Genomic DNA, 20,520 nt, shown 5'->3' with positions numbered 1-20,520 from the left:
ATTTAAATGGCATTGAAGTGCACTAATTGTATGTGCTGATTCTTCTCTCCACCATGAACTCTCGACGCTTGGCTCAAGTAATCACAAAAAAGCCTCATCTTTTTGGTAACCTCAAGTTAGGTATGTTCAAAGCACCTTGATGGTAACTCATTCGAACCTTAACGCTAGACGTCCTTTGGGTGATAATGCATACAAAGTCGAGGTCTTTTTTATTCAAGCCAAATATCAAAAGTGATAAAAGACCACAGTTAAACAACATGATTTGAACTAGTGCGGTTTATAAGGTAGAACTAGAAGCGAGCAGAACACACATTCCTCCTGTTTGATGTCAGTTACCTGAACCAGCAGTCGTTTCATCCGTCCCTCCATCTGCTTCTCCTCCTGAACCCAGGAAGCCAAGCGTTTCATAGAACTGAAGGCTGAAGACACAGAGAGAAAAGGTAGTGACAAAAGCGGAATTACTCATATCACCAGCAAACAAGAACTGAACTAGAGAGACATGGAGAGATTTCAGATTTCGCCCATCAGGTAAAGACACTAGCGAGAGCTGGTTTATTTTCATAAAATAATCGGGCCCCTCCTGTGCTTGTGGTCGATACCTGGCATTGCATTAAACAAAGCTTTAGTCTTCAGTGAGCTCATTGTAAAGTTGAAAGGTTCATACATAAGTCTTCAAGCAACCCTCTTCAAACAATCAGGGGAAGGCGAACATCATGGACTTCCATCTAAACTATGTTTATAAAGGAGGTAGTGGTGAGGGCGTACATCAGTCGGAAATATCAAGAGATTTGGAGAATTTACATTTCACTAGAAAGTAGCAAAAAAGGGAGAGCATCCGACATCACTTAGCATGTGTCCTGGTGATAGTAGGTGCACAACGTGACATTCACTCTTCCCATTTGCCCAAGAACTCTCAGAAACAGAGCGTGTTGTTCATGGCGTAGCCTTTTTATTCACGAAACAGGTAATTCACCAGTGACCAACACGAGAGTAACAGTATCCCTTTTGGATATAAAATTATCAAAGCATCACTCTTTAGCGGTATTAACTTGACGAAGGCTGCCAGGCAATTAGGCACGACATTACACTTGAAATTGAGCTTGGCCGTACACTTTAGTGGCCTTGGCCTGTCAAAGGCAGTAAAGAAGATATGCACCACATTACATTTGAACTCTTGAACTTGGCCATACACTTGAACTTGGCCGTCTCGGCCCACCAAGCCCCCCCTCTGCTGTGCACATTGTGCCAGCAGGCCCCAACGCGCTACAGTGAACAGTTGCACTACTTGTAAACCTACTTGTGTACCTGCACTCAGGCAGCCTCCCCAGGGTTCACCTCAGTCCATACGTTGTGGGTTAGGGCAGAAGAGTCCGGGACCACCAGCAGGCCAGTCCCCCCTTCCGTCTACCCTCTGCACACGTGGCTCCTACCCCTTTCTGGGGGCCATCCAGTTGTTGAACCGCCATTGTTGTGCTTGCTTGTTGTTAACTGTCACCGTTCCGCCCTCGCTCTCTTGCCGGGTGGGTGGGTGGTTGACGATGTGCCCCTGCAGCTTGCCGGAGGTTCAAAGGGACAAAGAGGCTGAAGATCGCAGGGCGCGGATTTAAATAACCTTCCAGCACACCCCGATGACGTCACCTCATTCAGCCCCCTTTTCGGCCCTGGGGAAGGTCCAGTTCCGTGGCGCTACTAAGGGCGCCCCTCCTCTAGGCGCAGGGGGCGCCTGTCAAGAGTCTCCTTGCCATCACCAGGATTTCACCATGGGATCCTGGGGAAAAGTCAGCAGGAGAAACCTTTACCAAGAGTCTGATCTTTTTACAGGGGCCCATGTCTGCTATTGCACCCAACTTACATGATCGCAGAATCGTGGAACGTGTGGTTTGGAGGTCCTTAAGATAAAATGTGACTGAGCAAAACGCTTTGTAATTGGCATTTTAATTCAGATACCGTTAGAAATTGACCTATCAATTCAAGTGCTCTCTTGCTAACAATTGTCTGTTTAATATTTGTTTAGTAAGGCATTTCAATCAAGAACTACTTTAATTTCAGAGATGCATAAACCTTGATTTCTAGGTGAGTTGGCTGGATTGTGCTTGTAAGGTGTGCTTGAGGTGGCATTTTAAAAGTTCTTTATAACTAAGGTAAACTTGCATTGTTTAATCAACTGTCTTTGTTTCTATAACCAGCAAACCCATTTAAGGCGGTGCACAGTATGCCAGCTTGACACAAATAAATTCGGTATAACTAGCAAAAGCCCGTTCTTGTCTCTTACCCATTAAAGTAAACTGTGATTAAAAATTTGATCTTTAAGGAGTTTACCGATAGGCAGAGGAGGTTATGGCAGGTGGGTCAAAGCCCACTGCATGTCAAGCTTATGTCTAGGATGTTTCATGAAATGTATTGTAGGGGAAATATTCAGACTCGTCTGAGGCAAAATCAAACGTTGCGTTTTTAAAGGAGCTATGCTATGTCGATAAAAAAAACACAGTTCTCCATGCACAGTTCGGAATCTCCAACAGTCACCAACAACAAACTTCTGGAACGTTCATTTGTACGATGATATGAGCTTGGGTTTTGAGATCTGCTGTGACATTATTTACTGGATAGCCCCTTCAATGTGTGGTGCTTCTAATAAATACTGTCTTATTGTAGAGAACCCGGCCACGCACACAGTATGACTTAGTTGTTCCATATTGCTTCTTGCATCCTTGGGGCTGTCACCTTGTTTTTTATTCTTCCATCACAAAGTTGGCAAAGAACAATCTACCTTCATAAACGACTGGTGCACCCTCACTTACCTAGTTCTGTGATATCCCTATTAGCTCTCAAATGAATAGAATCAGACTTCATTAGGATTTTAGCAAGAAATCCATAATAGTACAACAAACTAAATGCATACATAAAAAACTCTCGCCCATAGTCAGCATAAAATATATCATAAAACAAGATATAAAACAAAATCGACATAAAATTATACACAACATACATATATATTGATTGCTTTAGAAATTGCACTGCTAACGCAATATAACATTTGTAGACGTGAGAAATATTACACACTCAATATGAGCTCATGAATTGTAATATAGTTGTTAAAGCGCAACAGAATTAAAATTATATAATCAATCAAAACTCTCAACTAAAAAATAAAAATAATCATTGATTGCACAGCAGAGAGAAATAATTGAAAACCCTTAAGCTAAACAAGAGGTTAGTGTAAACCCAGTATTCAATTTGGTGCTACACACTGGGCCTTACATGCCAGTTTGTCTAAGGAAGTAGGCATTAAGATCTGGGCCCATTATTGAAACTGCCTCATAACACAGCCCATTTAGGTGCCCTAATGATTTGTGTCATTAGGGCACCTAAATGGGCTGTGTAAAATTGCTACCTCAAGAGAGGAGGTTCCAACACAGCTTTACAATATTGTAGACCAAGTACCAGGCTACAGATTGAATGCGATCTATTTCCCCCACCTAGGACCGGGGGAACATCTCATAGTTTTCGTATACTATCATGGAACTTTGCAGGAGTGAGACCTAAGCTGGCACTACCACATTGCTAAGACCTGGCTCATTTTTCACCGTTGCAACACCACAAGCCCTTTTGAAGACTAATAGTAATGTTATGGCGTCTCGCTTAACAATGCGCTACTTAAAAACTCTGAATGCGTGGCAGTAGGCGCACTCTATCCTTTGTAGCTGACACTCTTTCCGAGCTACTTTGTGTCACTTAATAGCCCCTGTGAATATATTGCTGTATTTCCTAAGCTAAGAGGTGGCTCATTTTTCACTGTTGCAACAACATAAGCCCCATTAGGGACTAACGGTCATGTTCTAAAACACTGTTGCTCGTATAAACAGAATGTTTTTTTATGACCTCGACATGCTTTCAATTGGGCGCCTGATCCTTTGAGCACAATCAGAATGCTGTTATGTGTCAACCCGTCACCCAAAAAGTAGAGTCAAAATCATGGTCTTCCTTTTCTCTTTTTTCTTACTCCACCAAGCACGATACAAGTGAGTTAGATAAGGAGTTAGAAATGCAGGTTTCCTCATGTATATATTGATACATAATGTTTGAGGCTTATAGAATTCCACACAGCCTGCTACTGTTCTTTATGATTTCGTCATGAATGAAATGTTAAAGTTGACTTTAATCATATGGAGAACTGTCTTATGGAATACCCACAGTGTCTATAATCACAGCTTTTCCTTTTTAACAGAGCAGTGCCTCACGTCCTGAGCTGTTGCCAGATGAGGTGAGGCATCCACCCGTACATCCACGGGTAAGGAAACCATTTACTTACTAATTTTCCAGTGCTAGAGGCACTACGTACACGCAAGGTATCATATAAAGGAAATTGTTCCACAAACAGAGCACACAGTATAGTACAAGCTTCTTTTAACATGTTTTATTACTACTTTATCATGGTTTGTTTGTCACTGTGTTTTTCTTTTCACAGGTGACAACAACAGTCCTGTAAACTCTTCACAAAGGAGACCACAGGTTTTTGTAGGTTGTATCTTTCTAACCACATCACTGTTAATTTGATCACATAGTTTTTGCAGTAGCAATTACCATCTAGGTGCTGAGGAAGGCCGCGATCGGAGATTGATCATCATGACTGAAACATGTAGACCTTTTGTTTAGACCAGCGCGTTCGACAATTCTTTCAGACTGCGCTTGCACAGTTTTTTAACCTTGACACCAAGAGTTAATCATTAAACTCTTTTTCTCCCTTGGTAGCCAACTTCAACATCACTTCACACATCACCAAACTCCTTGCACTGCAACCATCACCCCTTACACTTCCATGCTTTGTATCAAACGGATTTTAGGAGATCCAATCAACTGATCAATAAAAACCTCACTGAGCTCCTCCCTCACATCGAGGGGGTTGTAGCCCTTGGTTGCACTAGGATTTGCAACCAAGAGGATATCCCAGATGATGAAGCATGCCACCTCGGTGGGTGATGGGATTCCGTCCTTTTAAATAGGACTTCCTCCATGTTTTAGCAGGAGCTACTCGCTTGTACTGGTTGTGCTCTCGAGCTCTCTTTGTTGAGCCCGGTAGACCCGCGGACTATTTTTTTGACATATAATTGTGCTGACGATTTAATCCGCGCAGGTCTTTAAAACCTTTCCCTGAGACCCTCTATCTATCATAGTGTATTGGTTGTTACTACCACATTAGTCACAGTATATTGAGTAATTTACTATTTGCTGTCTGCAGGATACCTGGTCTACTACCCCTGTCCTTATCCCTGGCCATGTCACCTATTGCTGTCCAGCAGTCGCCAGTAGATCAGGACGACCAGCAGGGGGACTGCTGATCTGGGTAAAAATAAATCCTCAATGTATTACCCGAGAACTTAAGATCGAAAGTTCCGACATCCTAGCCATTCACATCAGGGGCATGAATGGTACGGGACTTGATCTCTTTAATGTCTATTACCGGGGCACTAAGGCTAGCTGTAGTTCTCCCACCATCCTGGAAATGGAAAATTGCCTAGTGGAGAGGGACACACAGTCACAGGTAATAGTAGTAGGGGACTTTAATGCCACCTTTGAACCCCTGGATTCCCATGATATAAATGACAGCGATTAGGTGGACGAGATGTGGCATGTTCCCTCTTTAGATTTGAAAATCATTAAAAAATGGACCCACACAGCCCCACAGCTACATGCTGTGATCCTTTAAAATGGGCTGAGATCTGCCAATGGTCAGACTAAGTCCGATAAGAAGGGGGTTAACAGAACCACCAACACGAGCCGCATCGACTACATCCTGCTAGATGTTGGATTGTGGCACCGGGTGCTGGATATGGAGGTTGGGTCAACCATTTAAAGTGACCACAACCCTCTCGAGCTTGACATTTCACCCCAGTGGGACACAAACTTTGGCCACTCGCACACACGACTTACCACCAAGGAGATAGTCCCAACTAACTAAAACAGGCGATTCAAGTGGGCACGTGTAGCCACTGACACATCAAAATTAGAGGCCATGAATGACAAACTGCTAGAGAGCACCATTGAGCTACTTAGCCTGTTGGAGCACCACAACGGTTTTACAAAGATTATGTCGTGCCACACATGCTTTTTTAAACAATTAGCTACATGTTTTAGCGTCCCTTTCATACCACAGAGCAAACCGAAACTAGCCAGTCCTCACTCCTCCTGGTTTAACCAGGGGTGTAGAAAATTAAGATTACAACTGGCCATGGCTATTAGAACCAGCAATGTGGCAGATCTGAAAGTAGTGAGGAGATCCTACAAGAATGGCCAGGCCAAAGCCAAAAAGGACTGGGAAGAGGATAGATGGCTTCAGATCAAGGATGCCTGCCAAAACAAGGATTGGCAGCAATGTTGGATCTTGGTGACCAGGGAAGACATAGATAGACCAAGGCCTCCTACTAAAAACATTGCCACCTCCACCTGGCATGAACACTTTTCCGCAGTTTACACTGGTACAGAAACATTCGTTTTCAACGGCTTGACTCCCACACCAACTACTGTCCAGACCCATGAAATTTTTACCCTAGAGAAATATCACATAGTATACACTTGGTGATCAGGAACACGGCTTCAGGGCCTGATGGCATCCCTGGGGATGTATTCCTTTTCAACACAGTTAACTGGTCCAAGTACATAAGGGCACTTGCTAATTGTATAGCAGCCGGGGCTGCAATACCACACTCGTGGAAGGAAGCAGAGGTCATCTTGGTATTTAAAAAGGGTGATCGCTCAATTCCATCCAACTATAGGCCCATTAGCCTGATCGATGGTGCCCAAAAGGTCTTCTCCCGTGCCCTTCTCCCAAAGATCACTGAATGGACGGAGACTAATATCTTATCTCCCTTCCAAGCAGGGTTCAGAAAGAAAGTAAGCACCATCGATCAGGTTTTTCGTTTTCATTACTGGCCTGGAAAACAGTCACTATAGAGAGGGGTAATCTTTATCCAGCATTTATCGACTTGAAGTCGGCCTTTGATCTCATCCCCAGAAACAAGTTATGGCAAGTCCTGCAGGAGATGGGTTTTCCACCACCACTCCTTGCGTTGGTTATCCCTCTTCACAAGAATAACTTCGCATGGGTTCGCTGGGGAGAGCAAGGGCAGCTGACAGATCCAATCAGAGTCGATAGAGGGGTTAGACAAGGTTGCGTGTTGGCGCCCACCTTATTTTTGCTCTTCATCAATGGAGTGGTCAACCACTCAGCGGAAGTCCCAGCTGATGCTCCCTCGCTGGGGAAGGTCAAAGTAACAACTTTTCTATTTGCGGAGGACACGTTGTTGGTCTGAAAGACCCCCAGTGGCCTCCAACTGCTGTTAGATCGCTTTGATTATTTCTGTGTGTCGAGAGGCCTGGAGGTCAACATATCGAAAACAAAACTTTTATTTGTGAAACCCCACAAATCCTTTAAAGGTAAATTAACTCTTAAGGGGACCCTCCTCAAGAGAGTAGTCACTTTTGACTATCTGGGTGTGACCCTCTCAGAGGAAATGGCCTGGAAGCACCACATAGCAAAGCAGACTCTTCAGCAGAAGCAGACCACTGGGGCTCTGCTGAAGGAGCACAGATGCTCCCAGTCAAGACCAATAGCAGTGCCACTACAGATTTACGACCATAAAGTAGTGCGCTCTGCTTTGTATGGGGCTGAACTTTGGGGGTTTGAGAACTTAGAGGGCCTCTTAACTACTGAGAACACATTTTTGAGATCCCTCAGTTCTCTTCCCCACAGCACCCCATTTCTTCCTCTAAGGTTTGATATGGGTAGACAATCCATTGTGAAGAAGGCACAACTTCACCCTTTGCTCTTTTGGTTGCGCCTGAAACAAACCCCTGAGCTTTCATATTATGCAGCTGCGGCCGAGGAAGTCTGCAAACTCTACTGTTTTAACAAAATTGGGTGGTTTACCAAAGTTAGATCCCTACTAGCAGCAACAGGTTTAGGGAGTTCATGGAACAACAACGAACCCTGTTCTTTACAAAGTAAAAGAATGCTTAAATCTCAATATTGGAACTGTGTGGCTCAGACTAACACAACCCAGTCACACAGTTGTCACCTCACAACTGAATTCATGGACTTTAAAACCCAAAGTGTACACAAGCAATATTTGGAGGTCATTACAATCCCACAGGATAGAAAGCTTTATATCTAATTTAGATTTGGATCACTTCCTGTGAACTCCTTTACAGCTGAGTGGCGACGACCCCTCTCAGGGCAGCTGCTTTGCCCTGGTTGCTCCAAGTTTACTGAGACAATCGCACACGTTTTATTTTGTTTGCCCAATGTATAACTCCCCAAGACGCAAATGGTTGGCACCAGTTTGTAGGTTGCTGAGAACACGATGTCACCAGGAAGCGCTGCGTATTTTAAAATTGGATTCAAGAACATTTGTTGCCTGTACAGTAGCTAAGTTTCGTGGATAATCAGAAGGCGCATACTTAAGAACTGATATGGTATGCCTTAGAGTTGCCCTTCTCCACTTTCCTAAACTCGCTAATCGAGATCATGCCAAGCAACAATAGGATTTTTAAAATCGCTTGTGGTCCAATCATTTTATTGTGATTTTACAGTGGGATCTTTAATGCACTTTAACAGGGTCTTCCCCTTGGTTAACCACCCTTTTTATCTTTTTAATCAATTATTTTAACTTTTTTTATCATGACTGTTATTTCTCCGAATAATAATCTATTGTATTGCATTCAATGAACATTTGTCATGTGATCAAACCTGAAGTTCTGTACTGTGAGCGTTTGCCCTTTTACGGTTCTAACACGCTTAAGGTGTTATTGCAATGTATCCATTTCTACCACTTTGCACTGTAAGCATTCACACTTTTATGGTCGGAACGACCGAAATAAAGTTTGACTTGACTTGATTTGTGTCTCTTGATAGCATTTTTAATATAGGTTACAATGGCATGACGTGTAAATAACTGGCAATTTCCTAAGAAAATCCCAAACCCACCTGATAATAAATGAGACCCTGGGATAGGAAGAAGGGTCGGAGTACTCTTAATATGATGTCTTTATAAATTGTATGCAAAACAGCATGAAGTACATAGTGGATTGACTAGCTTTTCTGTTGCATGCGCAGTTGGGTACATTTGATGACCATGCCTTTGATTTAGGAAATGCAACACTATGGTTGATTAATTGGAAGTATAGTCTGGTCAAGTAAAATCTGTCCTAGTAATTAGTCATGATAAACAAATAACCTTGTATCCCTGGTTGTGTCATTCCCTTGCAATAACTTTCCTCTGCCATCTTAGTTCTTTCACTTGAATCTCTGTAAGCCCCACTGATTCCTAAAAATATGGTTCTTAACTCTTTCTTACTGAATTCCTTGATATCCACTTTTAATGGGTGTACCAGAAGTGATGGATACCAGGGGACAGGAACTCCAATAACTATATAACTCAGGGAATGAAAAAGTGGCCTTGCGGTCCATGCCATATTCCCTGTTTTCTGGTCGCTCCAGGTTACTTTGTTATCATTGTATGATGAAAGTTGTGATCTTTTAAAAATTCAATGCCAAGTATAATCATGATATTATCTGACTTAACGTCTCTTTTCGATGTCATAACTGTAGAAGATTGACTTCATTGAAGATGTCATGCAGGCCTTTGATAAAGGTTCACAGGCTAAACAAAGTTTAGTTGGGACAAAACCAAGCAAAAGCTTGGTGCTTCGGAGATAAGTATCTGGGATGCCTCTTTGGCTGGGTCGGTGTTAAAATTAGGATCTTCAAGGGTTTATTCAAGAAACACAGAGGAACAGCATCAACGGTCCGCTCTCTCCCTCAGCTCCCAGCACAAATCCATCCCAGCGCTCAACATTCCATGACATATTAGGATTCTACATATAACATTCTTATCTAGATTACAACACATCCTCCTTACATGGAAGAAAATAATATATAAAAAAAACTAGATATAACTAGATATAAAAAACACAGAGTTAACAATACAATTTTACAGCAATAAAATCAGAATAATCGAGAATCTAATATAACAAAAGTACAACTTATTATCTACTTCCACTAAAGGAAACTCTGCAATAACATATCAACTAATGCAATACATAATTAACATATCAACTAATGCAATAAATAATCCTCAAATTTCCCTGGACGAAATCTGCGTCTCAGAGGGTATCTTCTAGGATATAATTCCTCTTGCAAAACACCCCCATCTTCAAGATTCCTACTGTGAGATTGAACACCAACCTCACAATTACCATTGCCCAGATGGACATTCGGAGATTTCCCAAGATACTTCACCAACCTTGACATACTCCACACAGAACCAGAATCAACCCTCACCACATTCTTCCTGATAGCAACGATTGTGAAAGGACCAATGAAAGAGGACCTCCCCTTCAAAGTATGTTTTGGATTCCTCACCAAAACCTTGTCCCCTATATTCCACTTTTTGTCTCTTACTCTCATCCTAGAGTCATAGTCTGCCTTATACCTATGCTGATATTCTTTCTCGACACACATCCTTGCTCACTGCAGGACCAGCAAACACAGGCAACCAAGAAGGATTGAGTTTTGACGTTGCCTTTCTACCTCTCAAAGCCTCAAATGGTGAGATCTGAGTGATTGCATTAGGTGTAGTGCGATGTGCCCACCACGTATCTCTCAAAACCTCACTGAATGAAACCCCAGAGCTAAGTGCCCGTTGGGCACAATCCTTCACAACACGATTCATTCTCTCAGATAACCCAATAGCTTGTGGGGAATACAACGCTGTCTTCTGATGTACTATACCGTAGTCTCTGAGAAACTCCACCATTTCATGGGACACAAATTGCACACCATTATCCGTTACTAGAAACTTTGGTATCCCTTCAGAAACAAAAACATCCTTGAGGAACTCAATAACAATTCTAGTATTTACAGAGGACACACACCTCGTGACCTCCCATTTGGAAGTGTAATCCACCACCAAGATAACAAAACCTCCGCAAGATGATGACAAATCAAAGGGGCCCACAATATCCAAACCCAGTTTAGACCAGACCACATCAGGGACTACAACTGGAGACAACGGAACCTTACTAACAACATGTGATTTGTCGCTGGTGGCACATGACACACAGTCCTTAACTACTTCCTCAATCGTGTGATCCATACCAGGCCACCAATACCTTTCCCGCACTCTAGCCTTGGTAAGACTCCGCCCTAGATGACCTTCATGACCCGTGTTGATGATTTTACTCCTGAACTCTACTGGGGGAATTACCCTCTCACCCCTCATAAGATTACCACCAATAAAAGATAAATCATCACTTACTGACCAATATGCCTTCATTTCATGATCCAAAGTTTTGTACTCAGGCCAACCATGAGTAATCCATGCTTTCAGTGACTCCAAGACTTTATTTCTGTTAACTCCTTCAACCCAAGATTCAAAAGACAAAGAAGGTTCAGCCACCCAACATACAAGATCATCATCATTTTCCCCACTCACCATACTGACAGGCAATCTAGAGAGGCAATCTGCAGTTTTATTGCTGGATCCTGGTATATACTGTACTACAAAATTATATTCTTGTAACCCCTCACTCTAACGCTTAATTCTGGGGGTAATGTGTTCACTGTGCCTGCAAGAGAAAATTGGCACATGCGGACGATGATCAGTCCTGACTAGGAAAGGTATTCCCCACAAATAAAACTTAAAGTGTTGCACAGCCCAAAAAACACTCAAAGCCTCTCTTTCTATACACAAATAGTTGATCTCAGCATCTCTAAGAGCCCTAGAAGCAAAGGCCACAGTCTTCTGCTCCCCATCCACTACTTGGGAGAGTACAGCTCCCAATCCCTTAGGACTGGCATCAGTAGTTTTATTATTAACATCAAAATGCCCAAGAGTAGGCATCCTTCAAATCTCCACTTTAATCATTTCAAAAGCTTTCTGACAATCTTCAGACCACATGAAAGTTGAGCCCTTCCTCAACAGAGCTCTGATAGGTTCAGTTACACAGGCAAATCCTTTAACAAATTTAGAATAAAATTCAGCAAGACCCAGGAACAACCTTACTTGTTCCTTGTCCCTTGGCAGAGGGGCCTTGACAACACATTGTGCAAGTTCAAGTTTAGGCTGAATTCCCTCACCTGAAATCACATGACCCAAATATGAAACAGTCTCAACTCCAATACAACATTTCTCTTTTTTTACTGTTAATCCCTTCCCCCCCAATCTCTTTAAAACCTCAACCAAGGTTTTGTCATGTTCTCCCCTACCTTTACCATAAATCAAAATGTAATCTTGGAAAAACATTATATTGTTTATGCCATCTAAAACTTTTTTCATAACCCGCTGAAAGCACGCCGCAGCAGAGGCCAAGCCAAACGGCATCCTCAGGAACCGATAAGCTCCTAGCGGTGTCACGAACGAAGTAAGATGTCTCGAGTCCTTATGCAAGGGAATTTGGTGATAAGCAGATGACAAATCTAGTACACTGAAGATACACGCCCCCTTGAGCATACTTAACGACTCTGAGATGTTGGGTAATGGTTGTCGGTCCACCCAATTCCACTCATTCAGACTTCTCAAGTGAACACACATCCTGACCTCAGCACCACCATCGTTTGGGGCTAAAACAATGGGCGCCAACCACTCTGAGGCTTCTATCTTTTCAATGATACCCAATTTCAGCAGTCTGTCAAGCTCAGACTTGAGGGGCTCCACCATCATGTTGGGTACCTTCCTCACCTTATGAACACAAGGCGTTGCTTTGTCTTTCAGAATGATTTGATGTTCGAAACCCTTAAGATATCCCAATTCATCAGTAAAAACTTCAGGAAATACTCACTATTCTGTTCATTCATCACTGCGCATTCATTTCTACCCTCGATCAACATTACTTGGTCCTTGGGATCTTTGGCATTGGGGTTAAGCATGATCCCTAGATCCCTCTGATGTCTCCATCCCAGCAAATTGTCACCTCGTTCAGCCACGTAAACCTTCCCTACCATATTTCTCTCCTTGAACTGGATGCAAGCTTCAGTGAATCCTAGAACGTTAATTCTAGCACCCCCATAACTAACAGGATTGATGTCGGTAGGAAAGAGTGTAACGTTGTCCAACCCCACAACTTCGTCCCATTGTTTGTTCCCAATCATCGTGAACGGGGAACCCGAATCAGCCAATACCAGAAAATCATAATTATCTACAGAAATCTTACACTCTGGCATAGATAATTTTCCAGTATCTACTCCTCCATTATCCTCATCAATGCTCAAGATTATAGTACGTACAACCTCTGTTTTTTTTCTGCATTCCGGTTTGATTTGCACACACGAGCGTAGTGACCTTTAACCCCGCATTTCCTGCAGATTGAATCCTTTGCATAGCAATGAGGATAATTTGAAAAATGAGCTGTGCTCCCACACCTGTGACACTTTATTTTTGGCAACTCTTTGGTGACCTTCTCTAGTTCACCCCTACTGGAGGTATGAGGGTTTGAGCGAACTTCATTATCAGATTTGATAGGAAAGTTCTTTGGAGAATTACCAGCTTTAGGATCCTTGTGAGGAACTCTAAACCTTTTGGACAAATTTTTGCTACGTTCTCTGAACTCACTGTACTTTCTTGACAGGTCAGAGCGTGAACGTCGTTTGAATTTTCCTTCTTCTCATCACCTCCTTTTTTCATTTCCTTCACCCAAGAAGAGGTATTCTCCATTCCCTCAACAATTGCAACTGCTTCAGCCAGGGTGGGGTTTTGGGATAGTAATTTTTCTTGTACTCAAGTACTGTTTGTACATCTCACCAATTGATCCCTGACTAGAGAATCAGAAAGATCACCAAACTCACAAGTTCTCGCTAAAGTCTTGAGAGAAGCTACATAACTCTTCACACGTTCATTGATACCTTGAGTCCCGGTGAAGAATTTGTGTCTCTCGAGAACAACATTTATACGGGGACCAAAATATCTTTCGAGCATTGTCATGGACATCTCGTACACATCACTAGACTCACCCTCACCCGTACCTACAGGAATAAGGTCCAAACTATCATAAATATTACACCCTTCTACTTCTAAATTATGCAATAGGATGGCTTGTTTCCTTATTGCCGAAAATTTCTCCCCACCAATTGCTACAATATAGGAATCAAACAAGTTTCTCCATCTTTTCCAAGGTAGTATAGGATCACCTTTTTCTGAAAGAAATGCTGGGGGTTGGGACATACTAGTCGCAGAAGCCATTGTTGATTTAAAATTTCAACAGGGTAAATTACTTTGTAAAATTAGTTTGAAAATAACCTTATTTTAGTGTTCATAGAGAATGCAAGAAAAGAAACAACAAAAAAAACATATACAATAAAGTAGTCACCGTTGTCTAGAAATGTTGTTTAACATAACAAACTAACACAAATCAAGTTGTCACCGTAGTCTTGGAAGAATCAAACTCAGTGTCAGTAGCATAACAAACTAACACAAATAAAGTAATCACGTAGTCTTGGAAGAATCAAATTCAGTGTCAGTAGAGGTTGGTTGCTTCTTGAAGTTTAAATGGTTTAGGTGCTGAGATCGTATTATTTAACAAAACACTCGTTGAAGATCGTGTTGTCCACCTAAATGCTCGTAAAGCTTTGTTATGCAGTGAAATACTTGAAACTTTAAAAAAAAAAAAAATGGCAGTCACATAGAGTCACGTTGCGTGCCCCCGAGCGTGATGACTGCTTAAGGAATTCTTGAGCGTAAGCAGGGTTAGACTACGTTGCGTCCCCCCAGGCGTGATGACATTGTGAGGAATTCTTTCATGGAGGCAAGAGAGCACGCTGGGGTTCCGCGAGTCAACTCCGAAAACGATGCCATATTCAAATGATGCAGTTACTGTCCGGATAACTGTGAGTACACACGTAATAAATGATCACAAGACGGCGTATCCATTCAACCGGGCAATTTAGGCAATCTAGGCGATCAGCGATGAAAGTCAATAATGTGTTCAGCACCAAACATTAACGCATAGAAAAATCGTATTCACAGCATTAACCGTAAAGCACTAAATCCGTGGTCAAAGTATAACATTCGATTCGGCAATGTCGTCCGATCAGTCATTTGATTCAAATGCGAGTCCAGAGTCAAAAGTCCCGACTCTAATTCTTGAAATGAGGAAGGAATAAATAATGAAATATACGGCTCGTGGGTTAATCTAGTCTTCAGGGGAGCTGATGCTGAAATTCGCTTGTCCTCAATCAAGCTAGTTGGTCCATCGTCGCCAGTGTTAAAATCAGGATCTTCTCACAACAAAGAGGTGTGATGAAGGGTTTATTCAAGAAACACAGAGGAACAGCATCAACGGTCCGCTCTCTCCCTCAGCTCCCAGCACAAATCCATCCCAGCACTCAACATTCCATGACATATTAGGATTCTACATATAACATTCTTATCTAGATTACAACACACGGCTTGAATTAAAAGGGAGGGAATTGCCACCCTTGACTCAGAATGTGGCAAATAGAATGGCAGGACCAAGAAAAGTGTGGAGCTAGATTCAGTTGCTATGTCATGTTTAACTACATTTTTGATGTCACATAAACTTTTTGAGTAGTAGCAGGATTTATCAAACCCAGAATGATTGGCTGTTAAGAAGAACCCACATTGCACTCAGTAATCAATCACTGCAGGAGAAAGGACAGATTGGTTTGCTGTGGTACTGATAATTCTTATTGTGGGATCTACCTACATCCTATTTTTATCCTCACTACATAGTTTGTCCTGTCAGCCATTATTCACTTACTTTCTCTGTGGCAGGGGAGCTAAAATACTGTACTTTAAAAAATGGGAAAAACTGTATTTTCGAAACTAACGGAAAAAATAAGTAGCTGGCAGAGTACCTTCATGTACACATTTAAGAACAGTGACGGTAGAGCCCTTATGTGATGCCATTATTCATTGATTTACATGTTCTTAACCTCCTGCTCAGAGAATCTCTTATCCTCCTGGAAAAGTGTATACTTAATGATATTGCAAGTCACTGACCAGTTCTGTGACCATATAGAGTAATGAGGATGAAGGCTGAGTTCCTTTATAAGGACAAAAAACTCCAAGGTGACTCACAATATCTTTGTAATGTACAGCAGGAGATTGTATTCCTTATAATACATGGTCACACTATCTCCTTTCTCACAAACCAGTTAAATCCTTGGTGTGTTGATCTTTCCTATAAAAGAGATAGCATGTTTGCAAACATGCTAAATAAAAGTCGAATCTCAAAATTAAAACACACACCTGTTAGATATATGTTGCAAAAAGATTAGAATCAGTTTGATACAAGTCAGATTTTGGTTTTAAAAAAAAAATATATATATATATATATATATATAACTCCGAATGTGTAGAAAGAGATTTTATCTTTTCTACAATTATCCAAGGCATGCAAAAATAAACAAGTTTCCATGATTATTTCCTTTCTGCTTATCACTGTTCATGTAAACAAAGAGAGCAGAAGAAGGAACAGCTGTGTTTCCTTTCCGTTTTTTAGGTCTCGCCTAAAAGTCTCTTGCTTTTAGTTTTTTGTCATCATTCAGGGGGCTTAGAGGCCGCCCATTACTTACTGGTGTTTGGCCTTATTGTTACTCTTATTACCTTGCTGCTTGTTGGCTAGCTTGCGTAGGCTAATTTTCTCTTTGTATGTTTGTTCCTCCTCTGGAGCATGGATGCATTACTTGTGCCCTTCCACTTCTCCTTTTTTCAGGTGTTACTTTTTTATTTTTGCATTTTTACTTTGGTTTCTGGCTCTGGCAACAGGCATTGGGATGTCAGCACTCAACTGTAATAGCGTATTACATTTGAACTGCTACATTATTTATTACAGGTGTCTAGGTGTGTTACAAGTCACCTGTGATAAGGAAATTACAAAGGTTTTCCACAGGGATTGCAGGATAACATGCATTATAATACAAATAAAAAATACGGACTCCACTGAATAAAGTGTCTCAAATATATATATGGGCCTACCAACAATGTGCTGACCCCTCACTATCTACAGCTTATCACACAGACGTTCTGTACCAAACATTCACTTCTGTATGCTCATTCTAAGCTCTTGTATCAGTTAGATAGACTTGATCACTCTATTACACCATACCCTCAACCATCTCATCCATCCCACATCACAACCCCTAACCTTAGGAATGCAACATTTAAATCTAAATATTTTCCAACAACTTCAGCAAACTAACTCTACACTCTGATCTCAGCTAGAATCAAGGAAGAGTTGGTAAACTACCAACTGTTCTCTAATTTCTATATCCCAAACTTGGAAATCATCATCAGCCACAAATATACAACCGCTATCCGCTTTTGAAAAAGTATAGCATGTAACAAAGATGGTAGCAGCCTAACTTCACAAACCCAAACTAAGCTATGGTATCCCATGCTGCACATTCTAATGATACTCTAAGTCCCTGAGAACATCCGTGACCATATAGAGGAATGAGGATGAAGGCGGAGTTCCTTTATAAGGTCATAAAACTCCACATGACTCACAATATCATTATAAAGTACAGCAGGAGATTGTATTCTTTATAATACATGGTCACGCTATCTCCTTTCTCACAAACCATTTAAATCCTTGGTGTGTTGTTCTTTCACATAAAAGAGGTAGCATGTTTGCAAACTTGCTAAATAAAAGTAGAATCTCAAAATTTAAAAAAACCTGTTAGATATTTGTTGCAAAAGGATTAGAATCTGTTTGATACAAGTCATATTGTTGTTAAAACAGGGAGCTTTTTAGCTAGGATGTGTAGAAACATGGACAGAGATTTTATCTTTTCTATAATTGCCTAAAGTCTGCAAAAATAAACAAATTGCCATAAAGTTCTCCTTCTCTCATTAACCAACTTCGGCTCCAAAGTTACAATCAACATCACAACCTTAGTATATATCTGGTTATACATTCCATCCTGAAAATCTATTCGTGCAGCATTCCACCTATTTATCAACATACCATGAACACTTCTGTGAAATTATTCAGTCCCACGGCCTCACTTTTGCAGTCTCCCTAACCGACTTAATACTCTAAAGATGATCCTTAGTCATAACGATAATTTTCCAAGGTTATATCAACCCAATGCCTGGATTACATGGACATTCCCTGCACCTCACATATCTAGTGATCAGCAAAATATACTGCGAAAATGAGTGAGTAATACATACTGAACTATAACAGCAAACCCAGGCCAATTGGTTCAGATGTAAAATTACCACATTGAGAGTTTTGGCAAAACATGGACTGTGAGCAGGAGCCCCTTGAAGAGTTAAGTGATTTTTCCTGAGGGTAATACAGGGAACGAGAGAAGTTATCATTGTGTGATCCAGGCCACATTTTCAGGATACCCAAAAATACTAATTTACATTAAAAGTATGTGGAATGGATCCAATTCACCCAGAGCTTGGTGGCACACACCTGGTTTGAGGGGTTCAGTGATAGGTTGTTCCGTGGTACAGTGATGTTACACATCTGATCTCTGTATAAAATACATCAAGGACTGTATAATATCTTCAAATTGTGAGATCTTATGAGTGCCACAGGTGGTTTGATTCAAGTTTTCAATGTGACTTGACGTATCTGCCCATGTTTTATGTGAATTATTCAGTATTAAAAGCAACTTGTTTTCAAGGGATCTAAATGCTGGCACTGAATATTGGAAGTTATGAGAATTGAGAGACAGGAAGCTAAACTGATATGTCAGGGACACACTATTTGGATAATGAGGGTAACCTGGATTAAAATTTGGTCTTTATGTTCTACTGCTGTCAATTCTGGCACTGGACCACATCTGGTCAGGAAAAGTGGAGCTCGGTGTGGACGTACCAACCATGACAAACAATTTTGCTTTCAGATGGAACATTGTTTTTCATACTGAGGAAATATAAATTTTTATGGTCAATTGTGTCCCCTATCTTAGACCCCAACGGCTCCATGTACATGCTACAAGTACATGTATGTTCCCTCCACTTCAAGCTATGAAGACGCAAATATAATTGTGTCCAACGTCAACATGTCCTCTTTCAGATCCGACATGAATGGGTCAAATAGTCCATTCCTAAGTATGATTGGCCACCGACTTTATATGGTTCACTTTTCACGTTTTACAGTTCAGGCGAGTAGGCCCTGAATTCTGCCATCAAGCCTTTTCCTGCTTCTGCCTCTGAAAATGCTCCAGCCTGGACCTGCATCCGTATCCATGAACTTTGTCCTACTCCCTGCGCGGCTAACGGTGCCTGACGCGGCCTGTTGCCTGCCAAAAACTGTATTCAGCCTTCAAGTTATCTGCTCTGCTCCTCATCCGATGCATTCCTGTCTAGTAGTTTAGGTAAACATCCTTCTAGCTACCGAGCAAAGGGCCCGGCCTCGCTGTCTTTATGCAAGTAATTCATAGGCCCTGTTACCATGGAAGATTCCTGCCCCCTCGCATCTCATGTAGACACATAGACGCTTGTACACGCACTAACAGTCAGTATAGAATAGGATCTGTCCGAGAAGACCTTTCCTTCCAGATAATATAGTTCCTTAAAAACAAGATATTAGATATGATTTAGGACTAGGTTGTCCTGACACCCCAGACTTCTGTCTCCACATGTAGGGCTAAATGTCAAGTCCCCTTCACTCTCTAGTTACACGTCAATCACACGTCATGCGGCTGCGCGCGCATCTCTGCCAAATATTTCTGCTGACACTGCAGGATTCTCTTATGGATCCACCCACTTGTGACATCATTTTCAATGACGTTTCTAGCATACGCCTATTATTACGCCTATTTTCATTACGTATGTGTATTCTTATCTGTATTATCAGCTGTTACGCCTCCTGCATCTGTCTTAATGCAATGCTTTTCATATATATATTGTTACTTGTCAATAATGTAGGCTGATCCCTTCCTGAACCTTCGTGGTGATGGAATATGATTGCCTGGTTCGAACCATAATTCCTTTGTAAGGAATAAAGTCCTTTTCAGAACCTCTAATACCACGGATTCTGCCTCTTATTTTGACTGAGTTATTCTTACTAGACTTTACCGCATAAAAAATAGTACAGGTAATTTAAATATTTACCACATAAATTGGCGCCCGAACAGGGACACTTTCTCATCTCACGCGCCGGAGGTGCGTTGCAGGCCCGGTCCCCTGCCACAGCTGAACGGACAAAAACGCGTACCCGCAGGATTTCCTGTATCTCCCTCCGGCCAAGCGGGGGTGACTGAGGCTGCGATCAACACCCAGACGAGGCGGTGAGAAGTGCGAAGTATCCCGACCAGAGACTAGCTGAGAGAGCAAGATCCGAGGTATACAGAGGCCCACCAGGTTCCGAAGTTCCGAGTCGAGTCGAGTCCAGTCGAGTCCAGTCCGGTCCAGTTCAGTTCAGTTCCGAGGCCTTCCGTTCCGTGCTACCCGGTGAGTACCGTTGCTGGGGAGGCATTTAGACGTGCACATTAATTTGTGCCGGTCATGACGGGTTTGGGTACACAAATCCGGTCTGCACTGTTTT

General features: G+C 41.9%; 1 protein-coding gene across 1 annotated transcript in view; it reads right to left on the bottom strand.

Annotated features, from left to right (window-relative positions):
- Positions 1-20,520, bottom strand: part of LOC146856812 (uncharacterized) — a 1,211,343-nt gene that overhangs the window by 370,464 nt on the left and 820,359 nt on the right. Inside the window, exon 22 of the mRNA XM_085646995.1 lies at positions 337-419. Coding sequence (XP_085503121.1) covers positions 337-419 — 83 coding nt within the window. The remainder of the gene's footprint in view (positions 1-336; positions 420-20,520) is intronic.

This window comes from Triturus cristatus, chromosome 3_2, assembly GCF_964204655.1.
Source record: "Triturus cristatus chromosome 3_2, aTriCri1.1, whole genome shotgun sequence".
Classification (NCBI taxonomy): Eukaryota; Metazoa; Chordata; class Amphibia; order Caudata; family Salamandridae; genus Triturus; species Triturus cristatus.
The sequence above is the reverse complement of the archived record's forward strand: the minus strand, read 5'-3'. Positions and strand labels throughout refer to the sequence as shown.